The sequence below is a fragment of the Bos indicus genome, chromosome X (genome assembly GCF_029378745.1).
Source record: "Bos indicus isolate NIAB-ARS_2022 breed Sahiwal x Tharparkar chromosome X, NIAB-ARS_B.indTharparkar_mat_pri_1.0, whole genome shotgun sequence".
NCBI lineage: Eukaryota > Metazoa > Chordata > Mammalia > Artiodactyla > Bovidae > Bos > Bos indicus.
This window is the reverse complement of record NC_091789.1, coordinates 7654567-7681131: the sequence shown is the minus strand read 5'-3', so window position 1 is coordinate 7681131 and position 26565 is coordinate 7654567. Positions and strand designations below refer to the sequence as shown.

Genomic DNA, 26565 nt, shown 5'->3' with positions numbered 1-26565 from the left:
TTAGTTAAGGTCTGTCATTCAATCACTCATTCATGTGTTCAATTTACACATAATAATAATCCAGGTACTGTATTATATTCAGAGTGCTGACAGAGGTAAAATGACATTCTTATCCTTAAGTTCACAGTCTTGTGAGGCAGAGAAAGACATAAACAAATAATAATGATACTGTGGTATAATCAGTGCTATACTAGAGGCATATGCAAAGTACCCTGAGGACCCAGGGCAGCCAGTGGTGGACACCTAGACCTGGGAAAGAGAATATTTGAGCAGAGTTTTGAAGAATATGTCATTTACCGGTTAGGGAGGGAGCGCGTTTGTGTGCGTGCCAGGGTGGGTGGTAGTGGGCCAGTGGAGCGTGGGGACTGAGTGCCAGAAAGTTGGGACAGTAGGTACACAGCCATGGAGTCACGCCTGCAAAGAAAAAGAAAACAACAAGGGCATACTGCATGTTGCTTATTGAAAGTGGCATGCTTCCATGTGGCTAGAGTATGGAGAACTAGTGGGTAAGGACTGGGAGGAGATGAGGCTAAGAAAATGGGTCAGAGTTTAATTGGATCATGAAAGGCCTTCTGTGCCATGCTAAAAAACTAGGACATGATCCTAAGAGTAACAGGGCCCTGCTGAAAGCTTTTAGGCAGGGACGTGATGTGATGGGTGGCGGTGGTGGGCGTCAAGATCAGGAAGATGAGGCAGGAGGTGATGGTAGTCTGAACTTGAGTCAGTGGTAGCCGGAATGTAGCAGAGGGTCTTTTTTTTTTTGGCCATACTGCACCCCACGTGGGATCTTAGTTCCCTGACCAGGAATTGAAACTGCGCCCCCTGCAGTGGAATCGCCGAGTCCTAACCACTGGGCCACCGGGGAAGTACCAGAATAGGGTCTTTGATGATGAGATATGAGGGATGATGAAGAAAGATTCAAGGACAAGGTTTCTACTTCAGGCTAATGGGCAGTGCCATTCATTGAACCTGGGAATATAGGTGGAGCAGATGGTTTTTCTGGGGAGATGATAGGTTGAGAGTTCTTCAGGTGGAGTCTCAGAGACTGGTGGAGCATCAAGGAAAAGGTTTTAGGGAAAAACTAGACATGTGGATCTAGACTTGGGGACAGCCTCTGGAAAGCTGTTATAAACCTATAACTGCTGTGTCTAGTGAACCCTTTTGAATCTTTAGAAAAAGTAGATACATTTCAAGAAACAAAACTGCATTATCCATTGTCCTAGAAATTCATATCATTTTTGGTAAGAAACAATCCATTCATTTTACAGAAGCCTTGAGATTGCAAATGAGATTGCCATTTTCAGAACTTGAGGGGTATTGGAGTGAAGGACACCTTGAGAATTCCAGCAAACCTTGTTAGGAGTGTGTCGTGGCAGTGCCTAACTTAGAGATCTGCCAGAAAGGGTTTTAAGATCTCCTGGGATATCCTAGTCTACCAACGAAGCACTGTTTCCTTTTCTCCTCTATCTCAGGACTCTTCCTGGAAATATTAAGACTGAGCACTAAGGGGCGAGCAAGAAAAAATGAGAGTGTGCCGAGGGTCTCTGGCTGACTTCTAAATATGCGTGATTATTTGTGTCTCCACACCCCTCCTAAGAGTGGTCATTTGAAAGAGAGTTCTGGCTTCATTATCAATGGAAGTGCTATAATAGCTCACAAAATTTTAAAACCTAAAAGGATCACTCTAGATTCTACTTACTTAATATCTTGTCTACAGTCCCCTGCTAAGCTGTGAGTTTATTAAGGGCAGACACTTTGCTTCTTCACTTTCATAATCCCAGTAATGTTCTGACACACAGACCCTGCACTCAGGAGTTTCTGAGTTGAAGAACAATTGAGTCCACTTCCTCATTTTTGCAGATGTGGAATCTGAGGACCAGAAAGGCTATATGACTTGCCCAGGATAACATGGCTACTTAATGGAAGAGCATGAAACAGAGGATACGGTTTGATGATGCTTTTTTGCAACATCCTTGACTGAGCCAATCACCTCTCACAACAGGGTGTTCTTGATGTGTGCTTGGAGGCTCTGAGTATATGAGAAGAGACAGAATGTTTCTGGAGAACATTCTGTTTCTCAGCATTCCTCCTGACTTCCTAGGTACAAAATAAGCTCTTGAAGTTACCCTTAAAAACTTGGGGCAGAGAATGTTGGTACTCTGTGTGACTATATGCCTATGAGAAGGCAAATGTGGCCCCTTAAGTCTGCAGTGCAATGTATGTCAACCTCAGTTTAGAGAACTCTCCAAACATCTCTTTCCTGTAATAACTCATTATAGGTCTGTCATCCATGAATTCATCTAAGCCTTTATTTGGGGGGAGAGGGAAGCTATTTATATTTTCAGTCTAATCCACCACTCGGTGTAATGAGTTCCATATGTTTCTTCCATTTTTTACCTGCTGTGAAAAGTAAGGCTTCCTTTATCTGTCCTAAACTCACCTCTATGGGCTATATGCTGGAAAGACACACACACACACACACACTCACTCTCTCACATGCACACACACACACTCTCTCACACACACGCACAGTCTTTCTCTGTCTCTGTTTCATACTGATTCTCTGTCTCTCTCCCCTCTCACACACACACACACACACACTCTGTCTTTGTCTCTGTCACACACATTCTCTCTCTCTCTCTCCTCTCTCTCTCTCTCTCACACACACATACTTTCTCAGCCAACACATTCTTTCTCTTCCCTTCTCACACACACACTCTCTGTCACACTGTCTCTCCGCCTCTCTCTCACACACACACTCTCTCTCTCTCACACGCACACACACACGTGTGATTTAGGAGGGAAAATGACCCCACTATTAATCGTCATCTCTATTTACAAGAGTATTAAAAATTCAAATGAAAGGAAGCTGAAATAATGCAATTCAAAGTGAACACAGTGGCAGCTAATTACCCCAAGGAGAAGGATGTAAATCCTTGACAAAACAGAGGCCGGTTGATGCAGGACTCGGCGGAAATAAATGAGAGAGTCCTGCTAGGGAATCGTGCCTGGCCGCGCCCTGCCTGCCTGCGGTGAAGTTGAAGCACCCTGTGCAAGTTCAGCGTGGCCCAGGAACATAACCTGTCAGCCTCTTCGCCTGACATGATCTTAATTAGCCTCTGTTCTACTGCCGAGAAAGCCTGCTGAGGCAGTTAGCACCAGAGAATTAATCAGATCGTTTGTGGAGTCGACAAAGCAGGACAGCAGTCGACACTGGCAACTTATTGATTGGAAAGGATCCATGAAGACTGGGAGTGTTGTAGGCTCTATTCACGCCCCTCTTTCACCCTGAATGAGGGTGCTCCACAGAGACTGTGGGGGAGGTGCTCCCCCTTAACCTCTGCCCCTCCCCACCAGCATATTCTGTCTTCCTGGCTCCTGTACATGGTATGGCTAAGACATCCTGTGTAGCTGTCTTGATGCCAAACAACGTGTTTCCGAGGGAGAGGGAGAGAGCACTGTGGATTTTGTGGCAAATTGCACTTTTGCTACAGGATTAGTTAGGAAAATGGAATATTGCCAGCGTTTCCCTCCCTCCTTTTGTTTACTGCCTATTTTCAACAGCTCTGTAATTGCTTTCCATTTCGTAAAAGGAACACTGTTCCGTTTTTTGGTTTTTCTTTTAATTGTGTTGCTTGCCCTAAGCTCTGACGTTTGGGAACATTGATGAGAATGCCATGTTGTTTTGGGTCTGGATACCCACTAAGCCTTAGCCATCAAAGCAATATTATTGCTAGGGAAGGCAGTTGGGTGGTGGGCTCAGAAAGAGGTTTAAGGTCTTCCATGAAGCCTTCTCTGATGGGTCCAGCTTGCTTATTGTGAACTTTTTTTTCTTATTTGGACTCTCACAGTACTTCAAATGCATACTATCCAATCAAACTCTTGTTTGTGCTGTTTTGTATTTATCTTTGCTTCATGTGTATAGATCCTATTCTGTCACTCTGACCATAAAGTAAGTTCTCCAAAGTTAAATGTGCCACCTCCCACTGAATGTAACTCTTAACACCAATCTAGGCACAGCAAGAGATAAGGTGGGTTCATTCCAACCCCTTGAGGAATTCTTACAGCCATTTGTCCTTTGACCCTGCTGCCACCTTGGCACTATTGATATCTTGGTCCAGATAATTTTGAGGGGGTGGGGGTGCTGTCCTGTGCACTGCATGATGTTTAGCAGCATTCCCAGGGATCGAACCCAGGTCTCCTGCATTGCAGGTGGATTCTTTACCAGCTGAGCCACAAGGGAAGCCCATGACTACTGGAGTGGTTAGCCTATCTCTTCTCCAGCAGATCTTCCTGATCCAGGAATTGAACTGGGGTTCCTGCATTGCAGGCAGATTCTTTACCAACTGAGCTGTCAGGGAAGCCCTCCTGTTCTCTACCTACTATGAAAAATGTCTCTGCTGCTGCTGCTGCTAAGTCACTTCAGTCGTGTCTGACTCTGTGCTACCCCATAGATGGCAGCCCACCAGGCTCCCCCGTCCCTGGGATTCTCCAGGCAAGAGTACTGGAGTTGGTTGCCATTTCCGTCTCCAATGCATGAAAGTGAAAAGTGAAAGTGAAGTCGCTCAGTCGTGTCCGACCCTCAGCGACCCCATGGACTGCAGCCTTCCAGGCTCCTCCATCCATGGGATTTTCCAGGCAAGAGTACTGGAGTGGGGTGCCATTGCCTTCTCCAAAAAATGTCTCTAGATATTGCCAAACGTCCCCTGCAGGGGGGTAAATCACACTCCCTCTGCATGGAGGATCACTGTTAAAATGATAAGAGGGAAAGCTGATTGAGCATGTTACAGTGTCCAGCTTGATGCTAAAGACATGACAGGCATTCTTTTGTTTCACTTCCATAGCCAGCCCTGCCCTGGCTTGAATGGTTGCTCAGGGGGCTCTGGGAGATGAACCTCAAAAGTCACAGTTGTAGATCTACACTACAATCCGTCTCTTCCCCAAGGGACATTTACAAGAGCCTCTCAAAGACCTCTCAGGCTCTCCCCTGAATTAATGGGACATGTCTGCTACCCCTTGATGGTATAAGGACCGCACATTCATTGAAAACTAGCTATTCAGCTTAGTGAGGGTTAATTCCTTAAGGAGCTTGATGAAAAGCAGCAGCAGGTCAGAGCAAAAGCAACCCTGCCAGCTGTCACCTCCCTTTCTCAGATGTGAATAACCTTCCACACAGCTCCGGCATGCTAGGGGACTACACGTCTATTTCTTTCACTCACGGTGTCATTTGAGCTCGAGAAGCAGAATTTCCAGCAAGCCCCGGACTGTCGTTCCTACCCTAAATCCTGACCAGCTGTCTTGCAAACAATGCAGTCAGTCACCAGAGACGGGGCAAAAGAAGGCAGACCAACCAGTGCGGGTGCGTTGTTCTGTGGAGGAGCGGACTACTCCAAGCACCGCTTTGAAGATGAAGGAAAACCCAAGAGAAAAATTTTGACATTTCAGCTTAGTGTGTCTCTGGAGAGGAATATATCTCTGGCTGCAAAGTTAATTCAGTCTCAAATTCACTGCCACCAAGGAGTTAACACTACATTCAAATTAGTCGTGTCATTTGATGGAGAAATATTCTACTTATGGAAAATACCTTTATAGGACAACTGCCTTTCTGAGTCTGAGCTGGAAATATTACTGTAAACAGGATCTAATCACAGCGAAGCCTTTTTTCAGCTTTGCATGACAGCTGTAAAATATGACAGTATTTATTAATAGTCACTGCAGTCTAATCTGCAGCATTGGAGAGATACAGTGGAATATGTTAAGCTACCGGGAGAACAATTTCCACAGTAACTAATATTCTGCTTTTGAAAGGGTAGTTGAATGTCTTGTGATTTTTTTTTTCCCTCAACTGATGGTCCAACCTCAGGAACAAGCTACTGAGCTAATAACCTTTGTGGAGAGGAAGTGTTTAAATGATAATTTATTTCAAGAGCTGACAACAAATTGCTCGGCACTTTTTCTCTTTATGCCCCAAAGCAGTCAAGGATGTGCAAATCGAAGTATTAAAAAATATGACAGCTTTAGTATTTTCATTTTCAATGAAATTCTCATTATAGACATATGTACAGTCTTTTATTCATAATCCAGTCCAAATAGTCATTCACTATTATTATTGTGCAGGCCCTTGAGATACTCCTATAGTTGAAGCCTCATCACAATAGGTTAGGCAGGCTGCAGAAACTACCAAATGTCTCAGGTACTGTCAACCCTGATTATTGTTGCTCAAACAGGGGAATTTAGTGTCTGTCTCTCAACAGATAATGTACTCTCTGGCTCTACCTGATTTATTCAGATATAAAAAGTAGCTTGAATTTCAATAACAACTCTTTTTGCTTCATTGTTCCCAAAAGGCAACTGGACATGACTAGAATTGGAGCCATCTGTTACCTCCACACATCCTTTAATCAGTTCTTACAATGAAGGAGAAAAACATTCTTGATAATCTGCCTTTTAAAAAATTTATTTCCTGCTACTTTCTTTAAACATCCTGCCAAGTAACCATGGTAGAATCTATTGGGTTGGCTGAAAAGTTCATTCAGGTTTTCCTGTAACATCTTATGGAAAAACCTGCGTGAACATTTTTTTTTTTTTTTTGCATTTTTATTTTTATTTTTCTAATTTTATTTTATTTTTAAACTTTACATAATTGTATTAGTTTTGCCAAATATCAAAATGAATCCGCCACAGGTATACATGTGTTCCCCATCCTGAACCCTCCTCCCTACTCCCTCCCCATACCATCCCTCTGGGTCGTCCCAGTGCGCTAGCCCCAAGCATCCAGTATCGTGCATCGAACCTGGACTGGCAACTCGTTTCTTACATGATATTTTACATGTTTCAATGCCATTCTCCCAAATCTTCCCACCCTCTCCCTCTCCCACAGAGTCCATAAGACTGTTCTATACATCAGTGTCTCTTTTGCTGTCTCGTACACCGGGTTATTGTTACCATCTTTCTAAATTCCATATATATGCGTTAGTATACTGTATTTATGTTTTTCCTTCTGGCTTACTTCACTCTGTATAATAGGCTCCAGTTTCATCCACCTCATTAGAACTGATTCAAATGTATTCTTTGTAATGGCTGAGTAATACTCCATTGTGTATATGTACCACAGCTTTCTTATCCATTCATCTGCTGATGGACATCTAGGTTGCTTCCATGTCCTGGCTATTATAAACAGTGCTGCGATGAACATTTTGACCAACCCAGTATCAGTCTCTCCTTTGCTTTCTTTTTCTTCAATCAAAAACAGTCCCTTAGTGATGATGACTTGCAAGTTCAGATGTTTTCTGGACTCTGGAAATGGCCTTGGCCCCAGAGAGGAATCTGTGAGTTCAGATTCACCTCGGAGTTAGGTCCCCACCACAGCATTCTACGAATGGGCACCATGGGCAAAGCCACCTATCTGGCTGCATTTACTACTTTTGTTCCCCACCTGCCCCTTAGCCTGGAATTTTCCCCCACTGCTTATCTGGATTCCTGGGACTCTGGGACCAAAGGCTCTTGTGTTCATTTGTAGACATCAGCCTTTAAGAAAGAAGTGGACAACTAGAGTGCATCCCCAGGAAGACTAGGATAGGGAGGTTCGAGGTAATAGTTCCTTTGAAGAATAGCTGAAGGAAATACTAGGGGACGAGCTCCTCATAATATCAATGTTAAAAGTGTGGGAGGCAATATGGCAGCCCAGTGAACAACACACACAGGCTGTGGAACGTGGCAGGCTTTGCTCAAAATCCTGGGTTTCATTACTTTGGCACACTAAGCTGTGTGATCCCTAGGAGCCATCATTTCATCTTTTTATACTTTGATTTCCTTCTGTTGTAAAGATGCAAGGATGCCATGAGGATTAAACGTGATCATTCACAAACTCAGGGCCTAGTATGTAATAAGTGCTTAAAAATGGCAGCTGCTCTTATCAAACTAAGATAATAAAAATGATGACAAAAATTGGGATCTGCTGTTTTGTACCAAAGATTGGTACTGGGATGTGTATGTGTGCATGCACATGTGTGCGTGCATGTGTGTGTGTGTGCATAGAAAGGGAGAGAGACAGAGAGAGAGACACACACACACAGTGAGAGGATCTGTGCCTTATTTGGGAAAGAAGAACTGGATGGCAAGGATGAAGCCAGGTCACGTAAGTAGGGAGTAAATGATAATGTACAGGAAGATGTGAGGGTTTGAAGCTCTGCTTGCCTCTCTGTAGAGTTAAAATCTAGCCAATCTGAAAACATTCATGATCCTTGGAGAAAGGCTCTTTTCCTTGTCTTGGAGAATCTCTTTACCTCTCAAGCCCTTCAGGATATTTTAACATTTTCCCACCTTCCTAGCTATTTGGCAATACTTTAATCTTTTCACAGGGTGCCTGCTCTAATGAATGCAAATTTTCTTGGTGGATGGCGGGGGTGGGGGGGAAGTTGGGTTAAAAATGAATTTTTCCAGGCCCCTGAGATAAATGACTGTTTCAGCAACAGGATCTCAAATTCTCAAAGGCAGGACCTGAATTCTGCTTAAATACTGCCTGTAGCTGAGCACTAGGCAACACCCAGCAATTGTTGACTGATGGGCTACTTGTTGTCACTGCCCATGTTCTTGCCACAACCTTCTAGCACAAACAGAAAGGTCTGAGAGAAGGCGGGTGACTTCCTGAGAGTTACCTGGGAACTGAGTAGGGAGTTTCAGGTGGAGAATGGGAAACGGCAGGAGTTTATTGAACACTGGCAAGAAGGTAGGGACTGGTTGCCTCAAAGGGCACTTGGAGCTATTATCTCATTATCTAAGCTGGCTGGGCCAGGTTCTTTCATCTCTGTGGGTTGTGCCCATTGAAGCCAAGGAGAGTTGTCAGATGCACGAGAGAGTCTGGCTGCAGTTCTCAAACGTGTTGCTGTTCTGGGGGAAGTGTTAGCACCACAGAGAGATAGATCACTTGCACCCAAAATATAGGTCTAATAGCAAAGCGGAAGCACTTTTATGCAGGTGTAGGGACTGGTTAGGACAGAGATGCCAAGCCAGGGAGGGCAGGTGTAAGTAAGTGCCATCGTGAGGAGTCCTGGATAAGTAAAAAGGAAAAAATGGGGTGCAAGTGGTTAAGACTCTGCACTTTTGCTTTAGGGGACACAGGTTTGATCCCTGGTCAGGAAGCTACGATCCCCCATGCAGTGTAGCCTTAAAAAAGGGTCACTAAAGAGAAGAGGTTACAAAGAGGGTGTATGTCACACTTAGTAAAGCTCATAACTTTTCCAAGAACTGACTTTTGATGTATATAGCTCCAAGAGCATCAATTTCAATTTTGCATTAACAAACCAAGGTGGTTATTTTAGTAATTAAGCAAGGTGATGACCAGCAAACAGAAAACCAGACCTTAGTCTGCAGACAGAAATCAAAGCATACCTAACAAAGCTTTGAAATCCACTCAGTGGTTCACAATTTCAGAGATAAAATTACCCTGATTGTGCCATAGATATTTAAAATGACCTCAAATGTTTAACCCATTTCTCAGCTCCTCACTCATCTCTGCCCTTATACAGTGGAGTCACATCATTTGTATATTTAGCTTATTTGATTGTAATTATAGGTGCTCCCTTCTGTCTCTCTCCAGCTTCCATTTCTCTCTTATGTAATTTTAAAAATTCTAAAATTATACTTTGCAGTTGTAATTTTCCCCATAATGTTTATTACTAAAGCAATAGATGATCATTCTAGAAAAAAGAGAAAATATAGAATAGACATACTATTGAATATTTTAGCAAACCATACAACAGAGTTTGAGTTATAAATTGGGTTTTTTCTTTCTTCCTTTTTCTTTCTTTCTTCTTTCCTCCCTCCCTCTTTCCTTTTCTTTATTTCCTTCCCCCTTCCCACCCTCCCTCCCTTCTTGGTTTTTCTGACTCTTTCAGTCCAACATTTAAAAAACAGTCATGGGCTTCTTCTGGATGAATCACTAGTGGAGTTGGGAAAACAGTAAGTATCTACCCAGGCCTGTGCTAGAAACTGGGTAAGCACAAAGTCTCAGTCTGGGGACTAAGCAATGATCTACTATCACAATGGAGAGAAGCACTTGGGAAGGTCAATAGCAGACCCAGTGAATTAACAACAGAAAGCAAATAAGTGCCAAGTGAATAACATGGACAAAAGCATTCTAGGGGCCTTCAGAGGTGTGCAAAATCTCTGCTCCTTAAAACTGGTTCTCCTCCTGCCCTCAGTACCTCACTAAATAGCACCACCTTATCATCCAGTCTCTCAAGCCAAAAGATTAGCAGTCATTCATGAATCCTTCCTTTCCCTCACACCCCACAGTCAGTCTGTCACCAAGTTCTGTTGATTCTGGGTACAAAATATATTTCAACCCTGTCTACTTTTCTCCATTCCCAGCCTAGTCTAAGCTGCCATCATTTCTCACCTATAGAAACTTAAGTGAGATCCCGTGATTCCCCTACTCAGAATCCTTCAATGGCTTCCCATTGTAGTTACAATAAAATTCATATTCCTTATCCTGGCTCCTGTGTGTATGCCTTGGCTTTGATCTGACTTCTGTTTTCATTTTCATCTTAGGTCACTCTCCACTTCCTCACAACGCTTTAGCCATACTTGTCTTCTTTCAGTTTCTCAAACATACTAAGCTCTCCCTGCCACAGGGCCTTTGCACTTGCTGTTTTCGTTGCCTAAAAACTTGTTCCCTCTATTCTTCACATGACTGTTTCCTTCTAATTCTTTAGTTCTCAACTGAAATGGTCCTTCTTAATGAGGTTGTCACTGAGAATCCTTTGACAATTATGTCCTATAGATTAGTATCTGTCTTTGTTTCCTTCATAGCACCTGACCTAAATATAAAATTTTTGCTTATTTTTATTTCTTTGCTTACTTATTTTTCTCTATATCCTTTATTAGAATGTAAGCTTTATAATGGCAGGAGACATGTCTATCCTGTTCAGCAATTTAACCCTACACCTATTGAGTGAATGAATTGTTGTGCACTGGAGTGGTCAGGAAAGGCTACCTTGAGGAGGTAGAGTTTGAAGTGGGTTTTGAAAAACAGAATAATAGGCAGGAAGAATTTCCATAATCAAGATGGAGAGAATTCCAGGTAGTAGTAGAAGGGCAGTTCCTGAGGCAAGCGTGGTTCTGACACGTTTGGGCAACAGTGGAAAATGGGCGTAGCCTGGAATGGATGTTTCCCATCAGGTAACATAAAGACAACAGGTTTGTTAGTTGGTTGAGGCATAATTATGCCTTGAGGAGTAGACTGCTTTTATTTTTCAATGTGGGCAAATAAAAACCATTGAAAAATTTGAACCCAGGTTGTGGTGTGCAATGTTTTAAGAAGGCTTTATAAGGGGGAAATTAGTATAAAACTGTATAGAAAATTACTTCTTAAACAGAGCAGAATAATCCCACCAGCTAAATGGCTATAGAGGAAAAAATATGAACCCACATGAGTCAGAAAGGTTTCATTTGGTTCTAAGACCACAGAACTGAACAAATTATTTAATGAGATGATTTGAGAAAAATATGCAGGATTAGAAACTAGAGATGTGGACTTTCTTAGTAGCCCAGTGGTTAAGACTCTGTGTTTCCAATGCAGGGGATGCAGGTTTGATCCCTGGTCGGGAAGCTAAGATCCCACATGCTGAGGAGTGACTAGGCCCACGCACCACATCTGGAGAGCCCATGTGCTCTAGAGCCCGTGCACTGCAACAAAGGCCCAGCGCAGCCAAAAAAGAAAGAAAGGGAGGTGGACTTTTGCTTCCTTTCCTCCAATAGAGAGCTAATGGGCAAAGGAGGGTCATGAGAGATGAGGAGAGAATACATGAACTTGTGTCTCCTGCTTTTCAAAAAGTATTAGCAGAACCGATATTTAATTTTAAAAAGTTTCAGGAGAGAAGTTGTCTAATTTACAAATTTTAGTTTTGAAAATGAGATTTTTATGCATGTGTTATATACAGATTCTACTGTATATAATACATGGAAATAGGCTAACTCATCTTCAGAGTTTGAAAGAAAGGAAATGCATTAAAATTTAGCAAATTGTGAATTAGAACATTTAAACTATCTTGGTATTCTAGTCAGGCAAAGATGTGCAAGAACACAGGGTACTCCTTTCTGATTCTGCCTTTGTTCAAGTTCTTTTTTTCTTTCCCAAACTCTATCTCCCTCTTCTCTTCCAATCCACAGCTTACATATCCTTTAAGGCCTGGCTCCTCTAGCCAGCCTTTGAAAATTCTACTTTCTTGGAGTTCTACTTTTTCATAAGTCTTACAACAATCAGAATCTGTAGTGTACCACTTAATTTGCTACTGAGTTTGATACTTTGTTCTGAAAGTTGTTCATGAATTGTTTCCTTAATGTCCTTTTTCTGTCTACCCCCACTGGAACTGTATTATATAAGCATGTATCACAAGATTTGAATAAACCACTGAGGGTGGATAACACCTTATAGATTGGTTGACTAACTGATAATATGTAAGCTAGGATTAGTAATAAGATTCAAAGTATCCCAAGTCTGGTATAATATTAAAAGTCATAGCATATTACATTAAGAAGGGACATAACTTTGGTTAGGACATCAAGGCCAAGAAAGCCTCAGTGAGGTGGTTAAGGTCAAAGAGCTCGTGAGTGGCAGAGGATGGACTAGAACTCTGCTCTCCTGTTTCAGGTTCATGAAATTTGATAATATTTTGGAGGTAAGTACCATAAGCAATTATAGGCCTTAGTGTTTCCTGAGAGGGTTTGATGATCTATCAAAATAAGAGTGAAGTGAAGAGCACTCTGGATTCCTAAAAACAAAATGGCCCTTCAAGTTAAGGTACCTATAAGGACATCACTTGCAGTAATCCCTCAGAGAAGTCTTCCATTTGCTCCTTCTTTCTCTGAATCAGAAAATCCTGAGTCAGAGACAGCCATTCCCTGCTTGCATGTGTCCTAAGACACTTAGTGTCCAAATCTTTGTGACCCCATGGACTGTAGCCCACCAGGCTCCTCTGTCCATGGGGTTTCCCAGGTACGAATACTGGAGTGGGTAGCCATTCACTTCTCCAGGGGATCTGCCTGACCCAGGGATTGAACTCCGGTCTCCTGTGTCTCCTGCATCGGCAGGCAGATTCTTTACCACTAGCACCACTTGGCAAGCCCTTCCCTGCGTATAGCCAGGCTTATATAGGCAAACAAGTGATAAAGTAACATTGTCTTTTAGAATCTCATAGTGATAGGATTCCCTGGTTTTGCTAAGAAAGCCCTCAAAGATAACTAGATTTTTGAGGAGTCTGCTTAGCTGCACTATGATGTGTATACCTAACTGGATACTATTTAAGATCAGACCCCTAATTTTTGAGACTTTTTCCATATAATATGTCATCAATAGATTCAATAAAATATGCCTAACTCTTAGAAAATCTCTCCACCCCCCAAACCCAGTTTAGCCAGTCTCCTTTCATTATTTCCACCAGCTAGTTGTTGAGGCCCTACAATCTGAAAGCCTAATGTGATCTGGAAGCCAGAGACATTGCCACCAGTCCCACATCTGGGGTTAAGCTACTGTGTGAAAAAGCATTTTTCCTTTTTGGGCTTCAGTTTTCTCATCTATGAAATGGGGATAATTGTGGTCTCTGGCTGGATTAATTCTGCAAAAGCTTTCCAGCTCAGGCCTTTCTCTATTTTAGACTAAACCACTTTTGCTTAGTGTATTTTAGACCAGATCAATTATTTTGAGGAGGAGGGAGGGTTCTTTTTCAGCAACAGTGATTCAACCAGGAAGATAATCTGAAACCCCTTTTCAAAGTTTGGGATAGGAGGACATGTATAATTGGAAAAATTAGATTCTAAAATTAGTATTGCTTTGATTCTTTTTTTTTTGGCCCTACTCTTCAATTCATTTTGAATAATAATTACAGTTTTAAAAGCATATGAGATTTTATTTACTGGAAGGGAAGGGGACAAGCATGAGTTGAGGAAGGTTGAAGACTACTGTTACGTGAATATTTAAAGAGGAGAGCAGATGCGTCTTACCTCTTTCTGTGTCGTAAAGGTACACAAACTTCTCCCACTTGTAGTGACCCAGCAGACTCAGGATGGCGCCCTTCAAGGCTGGGCGCATCTGGATGACAAACTGCACATCTGCATCAGTGGGGAAGCTGGGCGTGACAAAGGACGTGTGCAGGGCTCCACAGAAGGAGGTCAGAGTGTTCATGGACATCTGGTCATAGAATCCAAAGATGGCATACACCCCTCTCGAGAACTGGGAGCAGACTGCAATGAGAAAAAGAGAAAGACATTTCAGTAACTTCATGGTCCTTTGCTGCAGCTTGCAGGGTTGGAAATAGAGTGCATAGTTAGACTCTAAAAGACAGACAGAAAACCAGTGGGTGCTGAAGTCTCTAGAAGCCCTTGGAAAATCCAGTTGCCCAGCAGGCAAAGGATAAGAAAGGGAAGAATTTATCTGATGCATTTGCATCTTCTCTATGAGAGAAAACTAAGCATGGGCAGGAAACTAGAGGAATGTGGGAAGCAAAGAGGTGAAGGTTGTCTTACCCTCCTTCAGTAAACCTCCCAGTGCACCCCCAAGGCACCAAGTGCTCCCACACTTCCACCGTAGCTGCCCAGGGGCCTCTTAGGATACCCAGGCCCCATCAAGGTATGAACTCAATGAGTTCATTCAGGTTTTTCCAGAAGGTGTTATGGGAAAGCTCAGATGAACTTTTTGGCCAACCCAATAGAATTATCTTGTGTCTCACCCCTGCAGTGCTTTTCTACTAGGTAACAATAGTGACTGATGATTTAGTCAGATGGACTGCTAATGTGTCTTCTAGGAAATGTGTGACTCCTCTTAGGTTGTTGTTGGTTAGTCACAAAGTCGTGTTTGACTCTTTGTGACCTCATGGACTGTAGCCCACCAGGCTCCTCTGTCCATGGCATTTCCCATGCAAGAATATTGGAGTGGATTGCCATTTCCTTCTCCAGGGGATCTTCCTGACCCAGGGGTCAAACCTGCGTCTCTTGTGTCTCTTGCATTGGCAGGCGAGTTCTTTACCACTGAGACACTTGGGAAGCCCCTTCTTAGGTTACATAATGCTTTACCTATCTAGTTATGTTATGATGAACATCCCTTATGTAGACTAATAATGAGGAGAATTTCAGATTCTGGGCAAGTCACTGGGAATACTGGCTTTTCAGTGCCCATGGGGTAGGTGGGCCGATTCTGCCCCTGTATAATAGGTAAAGTTCTATCTTAATCCTTTTGATCTGATCTTCTAGACCTGGTAGCCCACACACAGAATGTTCACGTCCTCCTCACAATTGTGGTGAGTTTTCTTCCATCTCAAAATGGGTCATGCCACTACCTCTTCCTTCTTCGGGCCCAGATGAGCTTAAAAAATGGGAACCAATCTCAATATTAGCGTAAGTAGAACAAAATTAGCAAAGCAAATCAGCTACAACAGCACCATGTGGTGCATTCCCAAACCAAGTGGAAATGATCTTCAGATTATTTGCACTACTGCTCCCTTCCATTCATGAGAAGCAGGCAGAACAGGCAGCTGATAATGTGGTGTGATTTAAGGGCCCCTGCTTGGTCACCCTTATCAGCTAGGAAGCCAATGTTAGGCTTACTTTTTCAGGTTTCGAGTTATGAAAAAAAGCCTAATTACAATCTTTTTTTAGCCTTTAACATGTCTGATTAGATGTCAGGCTGCTGCTGCTGCTAAGTCACTTCAGTCGTGTCCAACTCTGTACAACCCTATAGACGGCAGCCCACCAGGCTCCCTTGTCCCTGGGATTCTCCAGGCAAGAACACTGGAGTGGGTTGCCGTTTCCTTCTCCAGTGCATGAAAGTGAAAAGTGAAAGTGAAGTTGCTCAGTAATGTCCAACTCTTAGCGACCCCATGGACTGCAGCCCACCAGGCTCCTCCGTCCATGGGATTTTCCAGGCACAAGTAAGAAAATGGATAGATTCAGTTTTGATGGGAATGGATGGGTCAGAGAAGAGAATGTAAAGGGTTTGCTCCCTTTTATCAGCCAAACTCATGGCTCATTGGCTTGAGGTAGCATTTCAAAGGTGATTATCAGTCACTCAAGGGCCTCCTTAGGGGAAGACAATTGCTTCCAACTTGAGGAATTCTAAGTGACCTTCAAACACATGCAAGAAAAGCCTTTATATTAAAAGGAAAAATCAACTAGAGAATGAACCTGGGGCATTTCATGACATGGGGCCAAAAGAAGTATTCCGAAACAAAAAGGAAGTGCTAGATGGCACTTTGTCTTAATCGTCACCAAAGGAGACATGAAGGAGAGTCCCATTCCCAGATTCATCCTGTCAATGTAGAATTTTGCAGTACTAGGTCAAATCTTGGCCAATACACATAATGTTCTATATAACATTGACAACAATAATGATAGCAATTATTGAGTTCTTAGTAGGTACCAGCCCATGTGCTAAGCACACATATTATCTCTCTTAATATTCCCAACAACCTCCTGAGGCATTACTATCATTTCTATTTAATAGATAAGAATTCTGAGACCAAAAAATGTTCTGTCTCTTAAGGGGAGGGGCCAGGACTTGAACCTGAGTTCAACTCCAAATCTCACACTCCCTGGGACCCAAAACAAACAGTGACATTGGATAGGATTTATTGGCTTGAATGAAATAGAGTTTCCAGATTTGGCAAATAAAAATATATTGAATATATATTTATATAACAAAAAGTAGATAAATAGGATGTCCAACTAAATTTGAATTTCAGATAAATAAGTTATTTTTAGTTTAAATATGCCTCAAATTCACACATATACTGAAAAATTACTTGTTTATTTGAAATTCTTATTTAATTGAAAATCCTGAGTTTTATCTGGCAGCCCTAGAAAGAATCCAATCTTATTAACAGTCATGAGGCTGGAAGACTGGAATAAGCAATCATGGCTTTTCATCCAAAATGACTCAGGAGGTAGCCAGTAATTCTTAGATCTATAGCAACTAGCATACAATGCAACATATTTTTCAACAAGGAAATCCCAAACAGGCAAAATTATGAACAATAATTGAGGGAGAAATACTTGGAGAGAGACAAATGTATAGCTATGATCCTCTTAGAGTTTCAAAAAGCCCCTGGTGTATTGGAAAGAAACAGAAAATTAAAGTAGGTTATAGATTCTGGTTTTTTTTTTAAAACCTTGCATTGCTCTTGTAATCATTGTTTTTGAACCTCGTGGGTGCAGAATTAGTCATTAGTAGTTTATACATGGACATTTCATTATTTATTTATTTAAAATATATTGAACACTCATAGAACCATCACTCAACCCAAGAATCATAATATTACTAATAACTTAGTTTTACCTATGTTTTCTTCTTCTGTTCTATCTTCCTGTTTTGATTCTCTCCCTCCCCCTGAGGTAACTACTACACTGAATTTTTAAATTTATCATTAGCTTGGTTTTCTAAAAAAAAAAAAAAAAATACACAGATGCACCTAAACAACATAATGGTATTTTCGCTTGTTTTAAAACTTGATAAGAAGAAAGTCATGTTTATATGTGAAACCCAGACTCCAGGCAGGAGCACCCAGTGAAATCTTTAAGCTTATGTATGATGACAAGTAGAATAAGACTCAGGAAGATCTTCTAAAAATGGGTGAGTGAGTAGGTGTGAGGGAGCCCAGTGACAATTTAAAAAATTCCAAACTAAGCTTACAGCTTTGGGCCCAGCTCAGGTGAGAGACCTAGGAGTATTATATTGTAGATCAGGGGCACCTTTCAGAGAATGCTCAGCTGCTGTGGTCTAACAGGCAGACGCACGGCAGTGGACATCAACAAGACGTGTGTTAGGAAAAAATCAGTAAGTGTTCTATTGCTTTTTTTTTTTCCTTAGAGTATAAATGCTTTACAATATCATGTTAGTTTCTGCTATACAACAGCGTGAATCAGCTATATGTACACATATATCCCCTCCCTCTGGAGCCGCCTACCCTCCCATCATCCCCTCTAGGTCATCACAGAGCACTGAGCTGAGCTTGCGCTACACAGCAGCTCCCACTGGCTATTTATTTTACACGTGGTCGCATATAAATGCTAATGCTACTGTCCCAATTTGAACCACCCTTCCCCCCTTACCCCGTGTCCATATGTCTGTTCTCTACATCTGTGTCTCTATTCCTGCCTGCAAATAGGTTCATCTTCCTTTTGGATAAAACAGAGGTGCAGCTGTCCTGCAAATACTATTGTGCATAGTTACACTTGCTCTGTCTCAACATGTGCAAGTAACATAAGCAGAAGGCCCAGTGGGGAAGACAATTGCCACACGAGGACAGGGGTAATAGCCTTTGAGGGAAGCTGGGGCATAAGGGACCTGTGAGTGGGGCATAAATTCCCTTCTTGGCTGCAGAAAGTAGGGCTGAATAGTACACTGAGCTGACCCAAGGGATAGTGTCTATGTTTCTAAGTCCTTAGAATGTTTGAAATAGAAGAAACGTAAATACTCTGTCATTCACTGTCTTTTCAAGCACAGTTTTTAGTGTAGAATCCTTTCTCCAGATGAAATTTTACGTGGCAAGGTCCAGTAGATAAGAGATATAGTGAATATCTCTTCTGCTTCAACACAGAGTCCCACTGACGCCTCCCTAGCCTAAAGAAACTGACAAAAAGCGACAAAGTGTCTTGCACAAGGTCATGCAATGAATTATGAACCAGTCTCTCAGAACTGCTTTATCAGCATCTCCATGCCATCCCTACTCCAGTGCTATCTAGGGCAGCATGGGTCAGGATTTGCCTGGCATGAAAGTGACTTACCCACAATACCTAGCTCTCAGCATAGATGGATCCACCAGGGGTTTCCCGTGACTCATCTGCCAGCTGCTGCTCTCAGTTCCCTCCAGCCTCAAATATCAGTGAGAGCAGGTGGCAGATTGGTGGGTGATCTTTGGGGACTTGTGATTCTTTGGCGCAATGTGTGTTATCTTTATCTGACTCCTTAATGAACCACACCCATTTATTTTTCTCAGGAGACTGCTGCTGCTGCTGCTGCTAAGTCGTTTCAGTCATGTCCAACTCTGTGTGACCCCATAGACGGCGGCAGCCCACCAGGCTCCCCCGTCCCTGGGATTCTCCAGGCAAGAACACTGGAGTGGGTTGCCATTTCCTTCTCTAATGCTTGAAAGTGAAAAGTGAAAGTGAAGTTGCTCAGTTGTGTCTGACTCTTCACGACCCCATGGATGCAGCCTACCAGGCTCCTCCATCCATGGGATTTCCCAGGCAAGAGTACTGGAGTGGGGTGCCATTGCCTTCTCCATCTCAGGAGACTAGTCCCTGGTAAAATAATGATGGAAGAAATAGTTGTCTTGGCAGTCTTACGAAGCCGTGAAGCATAAAAGGAAGGGGCAGAAGCTTTTGAGGTGAACTTCACTTCTAGTTATGGCTCTACCAGTCTTAGGCTGCACGACTTAAACTCTCTGAGCCTCAGTACAGGATAGAGATTATGAAGGCAGGTTCTAGAGTTGGATCCTTTAGGCTGAAATCCTGAATTCATCACTCATTAGGCAAATTACTTACTATCTCTGTTTCTGACCCAGGTTTTTCATCTTTAAAAATGAGATAATAGTGCCTGTCTCAGCATTGGTTGTGAAAGTCAAAATGACTCCATTCATGGGAAGCATCTATCTATAACAGTACCTGGCATGTAAGAGATACTCGCTTAATGCTAGCTATTTATTCATGCAACAAATATTTGTAGAACATCTACTATGTGCTGATACCATTATAGGTAGTAGGAGATACAGGAGAGAAAATTGATCCTGTCCTCCCAAAATGTGTGTACTAGTGAGGGGAAAAGACAGTAAGAAATGAGATAAGTAAAAGGTAAAGTATGTCTTAGTTATAAATGTGACTTGGTTATTGTCACGGAGAGAAGAGTAAGTGAAATGGTACATGGGAAATACATGGTGCTTAGCATGTAATTGGCAACTGAATAGTTTATTCTGTGTTTCTTTTCTCTTCCCAACTCTTTACTTTGCATTCTGTTCACCCCATCAGGTTACACCTCTTACAGCAACCACTGCCCTTGACTTCACACTAAGTCCAGGAAGCCCAGTTTTTCTTCTCTTTCACCTTCCCTAGACATTTCTTCAGTATTCTTTCCTGTTCTCACTCCTGGGTCACTTCTGGGTAGTCATAGGTTCAGGAAGAACCCTGCTAATTTGACTTTGTCCTCTGACTCTTCCCCTCCATATATCATTCCCTTGTACAGATAAAATGCTGTTTCCACTCGGGGCCTCCACGGCTTCCCAGTGTGAAATATCACGATTGTCTGCTTGCTAAGAATACCTGTCTCCATCTCTTCCTCCTAGCAAAACAGCAAATTCTTTTAGTTGAAAAAGTCATTTCTGACTACATTCTGGATGCCTGGGGATTCTAGTGTAGCTCACCGGCTGTGTTCCCCTCAATGCTGAGTGACAAGCAAGGCTGGAGCCAGCTGTCACACTTTTATTGATAGTCCCCAAGTCTGTAGGGTCGGGACAGGTATTGAGAATGTGCAGTGTGGCAGCTAATTACACCACCCATATTTCAAAAGGCCTCATTACAAAAATGTCAAACAACTTGATTATCCCAAAGATCAGAATAACAATATTCCATATCATTTACAGAACACTTTTCATAGCCTTTTGAATTGGGGGAAAAAAGGAAACTGAAGTCTCTTGCTGACTTAATGATCACATTTGAAACAAGCAGGAAGAAGAAAAACACAGCTATGGAGGAACCAGTAGAGATATACCACAAGAAGGTTCTCTAGGTAATAACACAGTACATTGAATTCCAGGGGATCAAGGAAGCTTAGAGATGGAAGATCATGGAGACCAGTGTTTTCTAAAGCTGTGATGCTGGTCCGTGGTGAAGTTTCCAGTCTGGTGAAATATCCGTGTGTGTGTGTGTGTGTGTGTGTGTGTGTGTGTGTGTGTTGGGGGAAGGTTGACAACTGTTCTTTTTTTTAGGAAAAAATAGTCCTTTTCTCTGTATCATTTATATTATCTGAGTGTTGTATGTAGAGTCCTTTCTTTTCTGAAATAATGGTGATGTTTATGATACATAAATTCAAATATATATATAAATTCATATATATGTATATGTATATATATATATATACATATACATATATATGAATTTATATGTATGTATAGGAGAAGGCAATGGCATCCCACTCCAGTACTCTTGCCTGGAAAATCCCATGGACAGAGGAGCCTGGTAGGCTGCAGTCCATGGGGTTGCAAAGAGTTGGACACTACTGAGCGATTTCACTTTCACTTTTCACTTTCGTGCATTGGAGAAGGAAATGGCAACCCACTCCAGTGTTCTTGCCTGGAGAATCCCAGGGACGGGGGAGCCTGGTGGGCTGCCGTCTATGGGGTCGCACAGAGTCTGACACGACTGAAGCGACTTAGCAGCAGCAGCAGCATACATACATATATACACATATATGTATGTATATATATGAACTTATATGGATATATATGCCCTCTTTGCAGCAGACCAAATAATTGTGTCCCCAAAGATGTCCATGCCTTAATCCCCCAAATCTGTGAATTAGGTTACATGGTAGAGAGGAATTAAGGCTGCCAATAGAATTAAGGTTGCTAATCAGTTGACTTTAAAATAGTGAGATTATCCTGGATTATCTGGGTGGCCCAATGTAAATGTGGAAGACAGAAGTTGAAAAAACAGTCAGTATCAGAGTAATGTGATATGAAAAAGACTTGACCAGCCATAACTATGAATAGAGATGGAGGGGCCTATGAGTTAAGTACATAGGTGGTCTCTAGAAATTGGGAAAGGCAAGAAAATGAGTTCCCTTTTAGAGCCTCTGGACAGGAATGCTGCCATGCCAACACCTTGATCTGACCTACAGAGCTGGAAGATAATAAACTTGTGCTATTTTAAGCCACTAAATTTGTGGTAATTTGTTATAGTAGTAAATAGAAAATTAATACACTTAACACAGCAAAAGTTAAACACTGCTGACTCTCTAGATCAATCTATACTCCACTCACCCTTTTAACCCCCCTTAAAACATTTATGGATCCAAAAAGTCCAAAAGTTTGGATACTAAGAATCTAATCTAATTTCCAGTTCAGCACAGGAACCACCTCCCATGATGCTGTGTTCAGTTCAGTTCAATTCAGTTCAGTCGCTCAGTCATGTCCGACTCTTTGCGACCCCATGAATCACAGCACGCCAGGCCTCCCTGTCCATCACCAACTCCTGGAGTTCACTCAGACTCATGTCCATCGAGTCAGTGATGCCATCCAGCCATCTCATCCTCTGTTGTCCCCTTCTCCTCCTGCCCCCAATCCCTCCCAGCATCAGAGTCTTTTCAAATGAGTCAACTCTTTGCATGAGGTGGCCAAAGTACTGGAGTTTCCAGAATGGACTGGTTGGATCTCCTTGCAGTCCAAGGGACTCTCAAGAGTCTTCTCCAACACCACAGTTCAAAAGCATCAATTCTTTGGCGCTCAGCTTTCTTCACAGTCCAACTCTCACATCCATTACATGACCACAGGAAAAACCATAGCCTTGACTAGACAGACCTTTGTTGGCAAAGTAATGTCTCTGCTTTTCAATATGCTGTCTAGGTTGGTCATGACTTTTCTTCCAAGGAGTAAGCGTCTTTTAATTTCATGGCTGCAGTCACCATCTGCCTTGATTTTGGAGCCCCCAAAAATAAAGTCTGACACTGTTTCCACTGTTTCCCCATCTATTTCCCATGAAGTGATGGGACCACGTGCCATGATCTTCGTTTTCTGAATGTTGAGCTTTAAGCCAACTTTTTCACTCTGCTCTTTCACTTTCATCAAGAGGCTTTTTAGTTCCTCTTCACTTTCTGCCCTAAGGGTGGTGTCATCTACATATCTGAGGTTATTGATATTTCTCCTGGCAATCTTGATTCCAGGTTGTGCTTCTTCCAGTCCAGCGTTTCTCATGACGTACTCTGCATGTAAGTTAAATAAGCAGGGTGACAATATACAGCCTTGATGTACTCCTTTTCCTATTTGGAACCAGTCTGTTGTTCCATGTCCAGTTCTAACTATTGCTTCCTGACCTGCATACAGAGTTCTCAAGAAGCAGATCAGGTAGTCTGGTATTCCCATCTCTTTCAGAATTTTCCACGGTTTATTGTGATCCACACAGTCAAAGGCTTTGGCATAGTCAATAAAGCAGAAATAGATGCTTTTCTGGAACTCTCTTGCTTTTTCCATGATCCAGCAGATATTGGCAATTTGATCTCTGGTTCCTCTGCCTTTTCTAAAACCAGCTTGAACATCAGGAAGTTCACGGTTCACATATTGCTGAAGCCTGGCTTGGAGAATTTTGAGCATTACTTTACTAGCGTGTGAGATGAGTGCAGTTGTGCGGTAGTTTGAGCATTCTTTGGCATTGCCTTTCTTTGGGATTGGAATGAAAACTGACCTTTTCCAGTCCTGTGGCCACTGCTGAGTATTCCAAATTTGCTGGCATATTGAGTGCAGCACTTTCACAGCATCATCTTGCAGGATTTGAAGTAGCTCAACTGGAATTCCATCACCTCCACTAGCTTTGTTCGTAGTGGGCTTTCTAAGGCCCACTTGACTTCACATTCCAGGATGTCTGGCTCTAGGTCAGTAATCACACCTGGCTCTAGGTCAGTAATCACACCATTGTGATTATCTGGGTCATGAAGCTCTTTGTTGCACAGTTCTGTGTATTCTTGCCATCTCTTTTTAATATCTTCTGCTTCTGTTAGGTCCATACCATTTCTGTCCTTTATCGAGCCCATCTTTGCATGAAATGTTCCCTTGGTATCTTTAATTTTCTTGAAGATAAGCCCATAAATGCCTGAAAATAGTGGCAAATATCCCCTGGCGGCATTGTAACCCCGTTTCAATCTGCCTCCTCCATTCTCTGTTTGATATCCACAGGATTTGGTTATGACTTCCTCTCCACAGAGAACAAGGCTTTACCCTAGTGAAAAGGCATGCATATTGAGGTAATCCCATCAGTTATTTTAATGATGAAAGTTAGGAAGTGTAGACTCTACAAAGTCCACTATATAGGTGGGTACTTCCCTGGTCTTGACCTAAAACTGGTTATTCGTGTTTAACCTGGGGATGTAAGAGAGTAAGAATTAGGTAAAGGATGGAAGGGTTGGGGTGGGGTAGAAGCCAGCTCATCCTTTCTCTGGGTTCATACAGATCAGCCTTCCAGTCTGCTTGAACATCCTTTGGTCTTGAGTTCATTGGGTGCTTATAGGTTCAAAAGTCAGAACAAGGTGTCAACACATTCTCCAGCTGATGATTCCATGGTTTAATTATCATCTTTGGGTTAATTCTCTTGAACATTTTGTTCTGCTCTCAGGAGTATCCTGCCTTCTGACAGTCTAACTAGTTATTTTTGCAATTACATGGCATGTATCTCAACGCTGGCAAAGAAAACACTCATTATCAACATTTGATCCTACTTGAATATAGCCGCTTGCAAATGCACACATTAACATATGAACACATGTATTTTGGAACATTCATCTTTTTTTCAACTCCTAAGTGCAAACTACCCTTCCCCAGCAATGTCAGAAATGGCAGGAGAAGTGCTGAGTTGGGTTGGAGTAAGGAGATGCTTTTTAGGCCCTTTTATATCAAGACGTGGTTAAGAGCTGGAGCTCATGAGTTTAAAATTTTTTGTTTATTCATTCATCAAATGAAATGTTGAGTGCCTCTTGAGTGACAAACACTTTCTACATGCAGTGAGCAAAACAGATTTGACCTCTGTCCTCATGGTGCTTACAATCTAGTATTGGAAGCAAACAGTAATAAAAGAATCATACCCATCTGTGATTACCATGTTCTAAGTACTAAGAAGGAAAGGTATTAGGGTGCTGTGAGGCTATGTGACAAGGTGACTTTAATTTAGATGAGGTCAAGGGGAAAGATATCTGACCATGTGACATGTGAGCTGATACCTGAGAGTAGAAGAGCATCCCATGCAGAGAAAATAGCACTTTCTGAGGCCCAGATGGAGGACAGCACTTGATGTACTCAAGGCACTGAAAGACGACTACCCTGACTGAAGTGTGGCCAGTAAAGAGGAGCTACATGAAGAATCTGGTAAGAGGCAGGGACCCAACTGTGAAGGACCTTGAAGGATGCTGGTAAGGAATTTTGATTTTATTCTAAGGACAACACGGGGAGATCATGGAAGGACTTTGTTCATGGTTATTCCGTGAGCTGATTTATATTTTTAAAAGATTTATCTGGCTGGTGTATGGAAAGTAAATTTAAGGGGGTTGTCAGTGAAAGCAGGGAGAACATTTGAGATACTTTCCTACAGTCTAAATGAGAGACAAGAGTGTTCTAGATTTGAATTGTGGCAATGGATGTGGAAAAGCTGGAGTTTATTTCTGAGGTCAAATGACTGAATTTGGGCTGGTTATTTAAATTCTCCAAACCTCATTTCCAAATCTATAACCATTAGACTGATAATACCTACCCCATAGCATTGTTGTGTGGATTAAATGAAGATGAGCAAAGTATGTGGCTCTCATAGAAGTCTGTGCTTAATTGATAAATAGTATCTGCTCTTAATATCATTTTAAAAATTATCTCTCAGTATGTTTGCCCTGCAGTGGGTTTTGTTTGTTTGTCTTGGGCCATGCCACACAGCATGTGGGATCTTAGTTCCCCAATTAGAGATTGAACCTGTGCCCCTGCATTGGAAGTGCAGAGTCTTAACCACTGGACTGCCAGGGGCAAGCCTCTGTGATGTGTCTTTATATGGCTCGGTCTTTTAATTTGCTGTGTGGTCTGGGGCAGGTTAGCTCACTGGGCTTCGGGTCTGTCATTTGTCAGCCAGGAGAACTAACACCTGTCCTGCCCACTTCACAGGGATGTGCTGAAAATGGAAATAATAGCTGAAACTCTCCTTTGAAATATTACAAAAGCTGCTATCTAAGTGTCAGTGAGTAAGTGCTATTGGTTCTCAACTCCCAGTACTTATCATCTCCATAACAAATAGCTCAACAGAATCGTCATTCTTCCTAGCCTCCATCTCTGCTATTCACCTATGTGTCTCCATCAATCATCTGAAGTTGTCAGGGGCCTGTCTTGACTTGCAACTCATTTTACATGGGATTTTAGCACAACTCTTAATTGAAAAACTAATTGATCCAGTGATCCAGTCACAGTCAATGAAACAATTTCTAAAGCAGGGCAGGAAAGTGATGAACTCCGACGATGCATTTGAATCAACCCTAAGATGTGTCATTGACAGATAAGAGCCTCAAGTTCAATATTGTGTCACATAACACTGGTGCTCCACTGTCTAATTTTGCAGCCTATGCAGCCTATGCTGGGCTGAGGGGAGAGTGAGCTTGGCCCCTAAACAAAAATTATTCTTAAAAGTTGATTAATGGTTATCTGTTATGCATGCTTGGAATACTTCATAATTAAAACCCAAACCATATATACATAATAAAACATTTAGGTCCACTGTCAGTCAGCAAGACCAGCTTTTTTGCCATTCTGTTTGAATTCCTTAGCACCACATTCTCAATGTGGAGGGTAA

The 26565-nt window shown here is 42.2% G+C and overlaps 1 protein-coding gene across 6 annotated transcripts in view; it reads right to left on the bottom strand.

Annotated features, from left to right (window-relative positions):
- GRIA3 (glutamate ionotropic receptor AMPA type subunit 3) overlaps positions 1-26565 on the bottom strand; it is a 308690-nt gene that overhangs the window by 215976 nt on the left and 66149 nt on the right. For all 6 annotated transcript variants that reach the window (XR_011565376.1, XM_019956167.2, XM_019956168.2 and 3 more), the window contains one exon: positions 14002-14241. Coding sequence is in view for 5 of the 6 variants with exons in the window: in XM_019956167.2 (XP_019811726.1) it covers positions 14002-14241 (240 nt within the window). In the remaining variant the exon portion in view is untranslated. The remainder of the gene's footprint in view (positions 1-14001; positions 14242-26565) is intronic.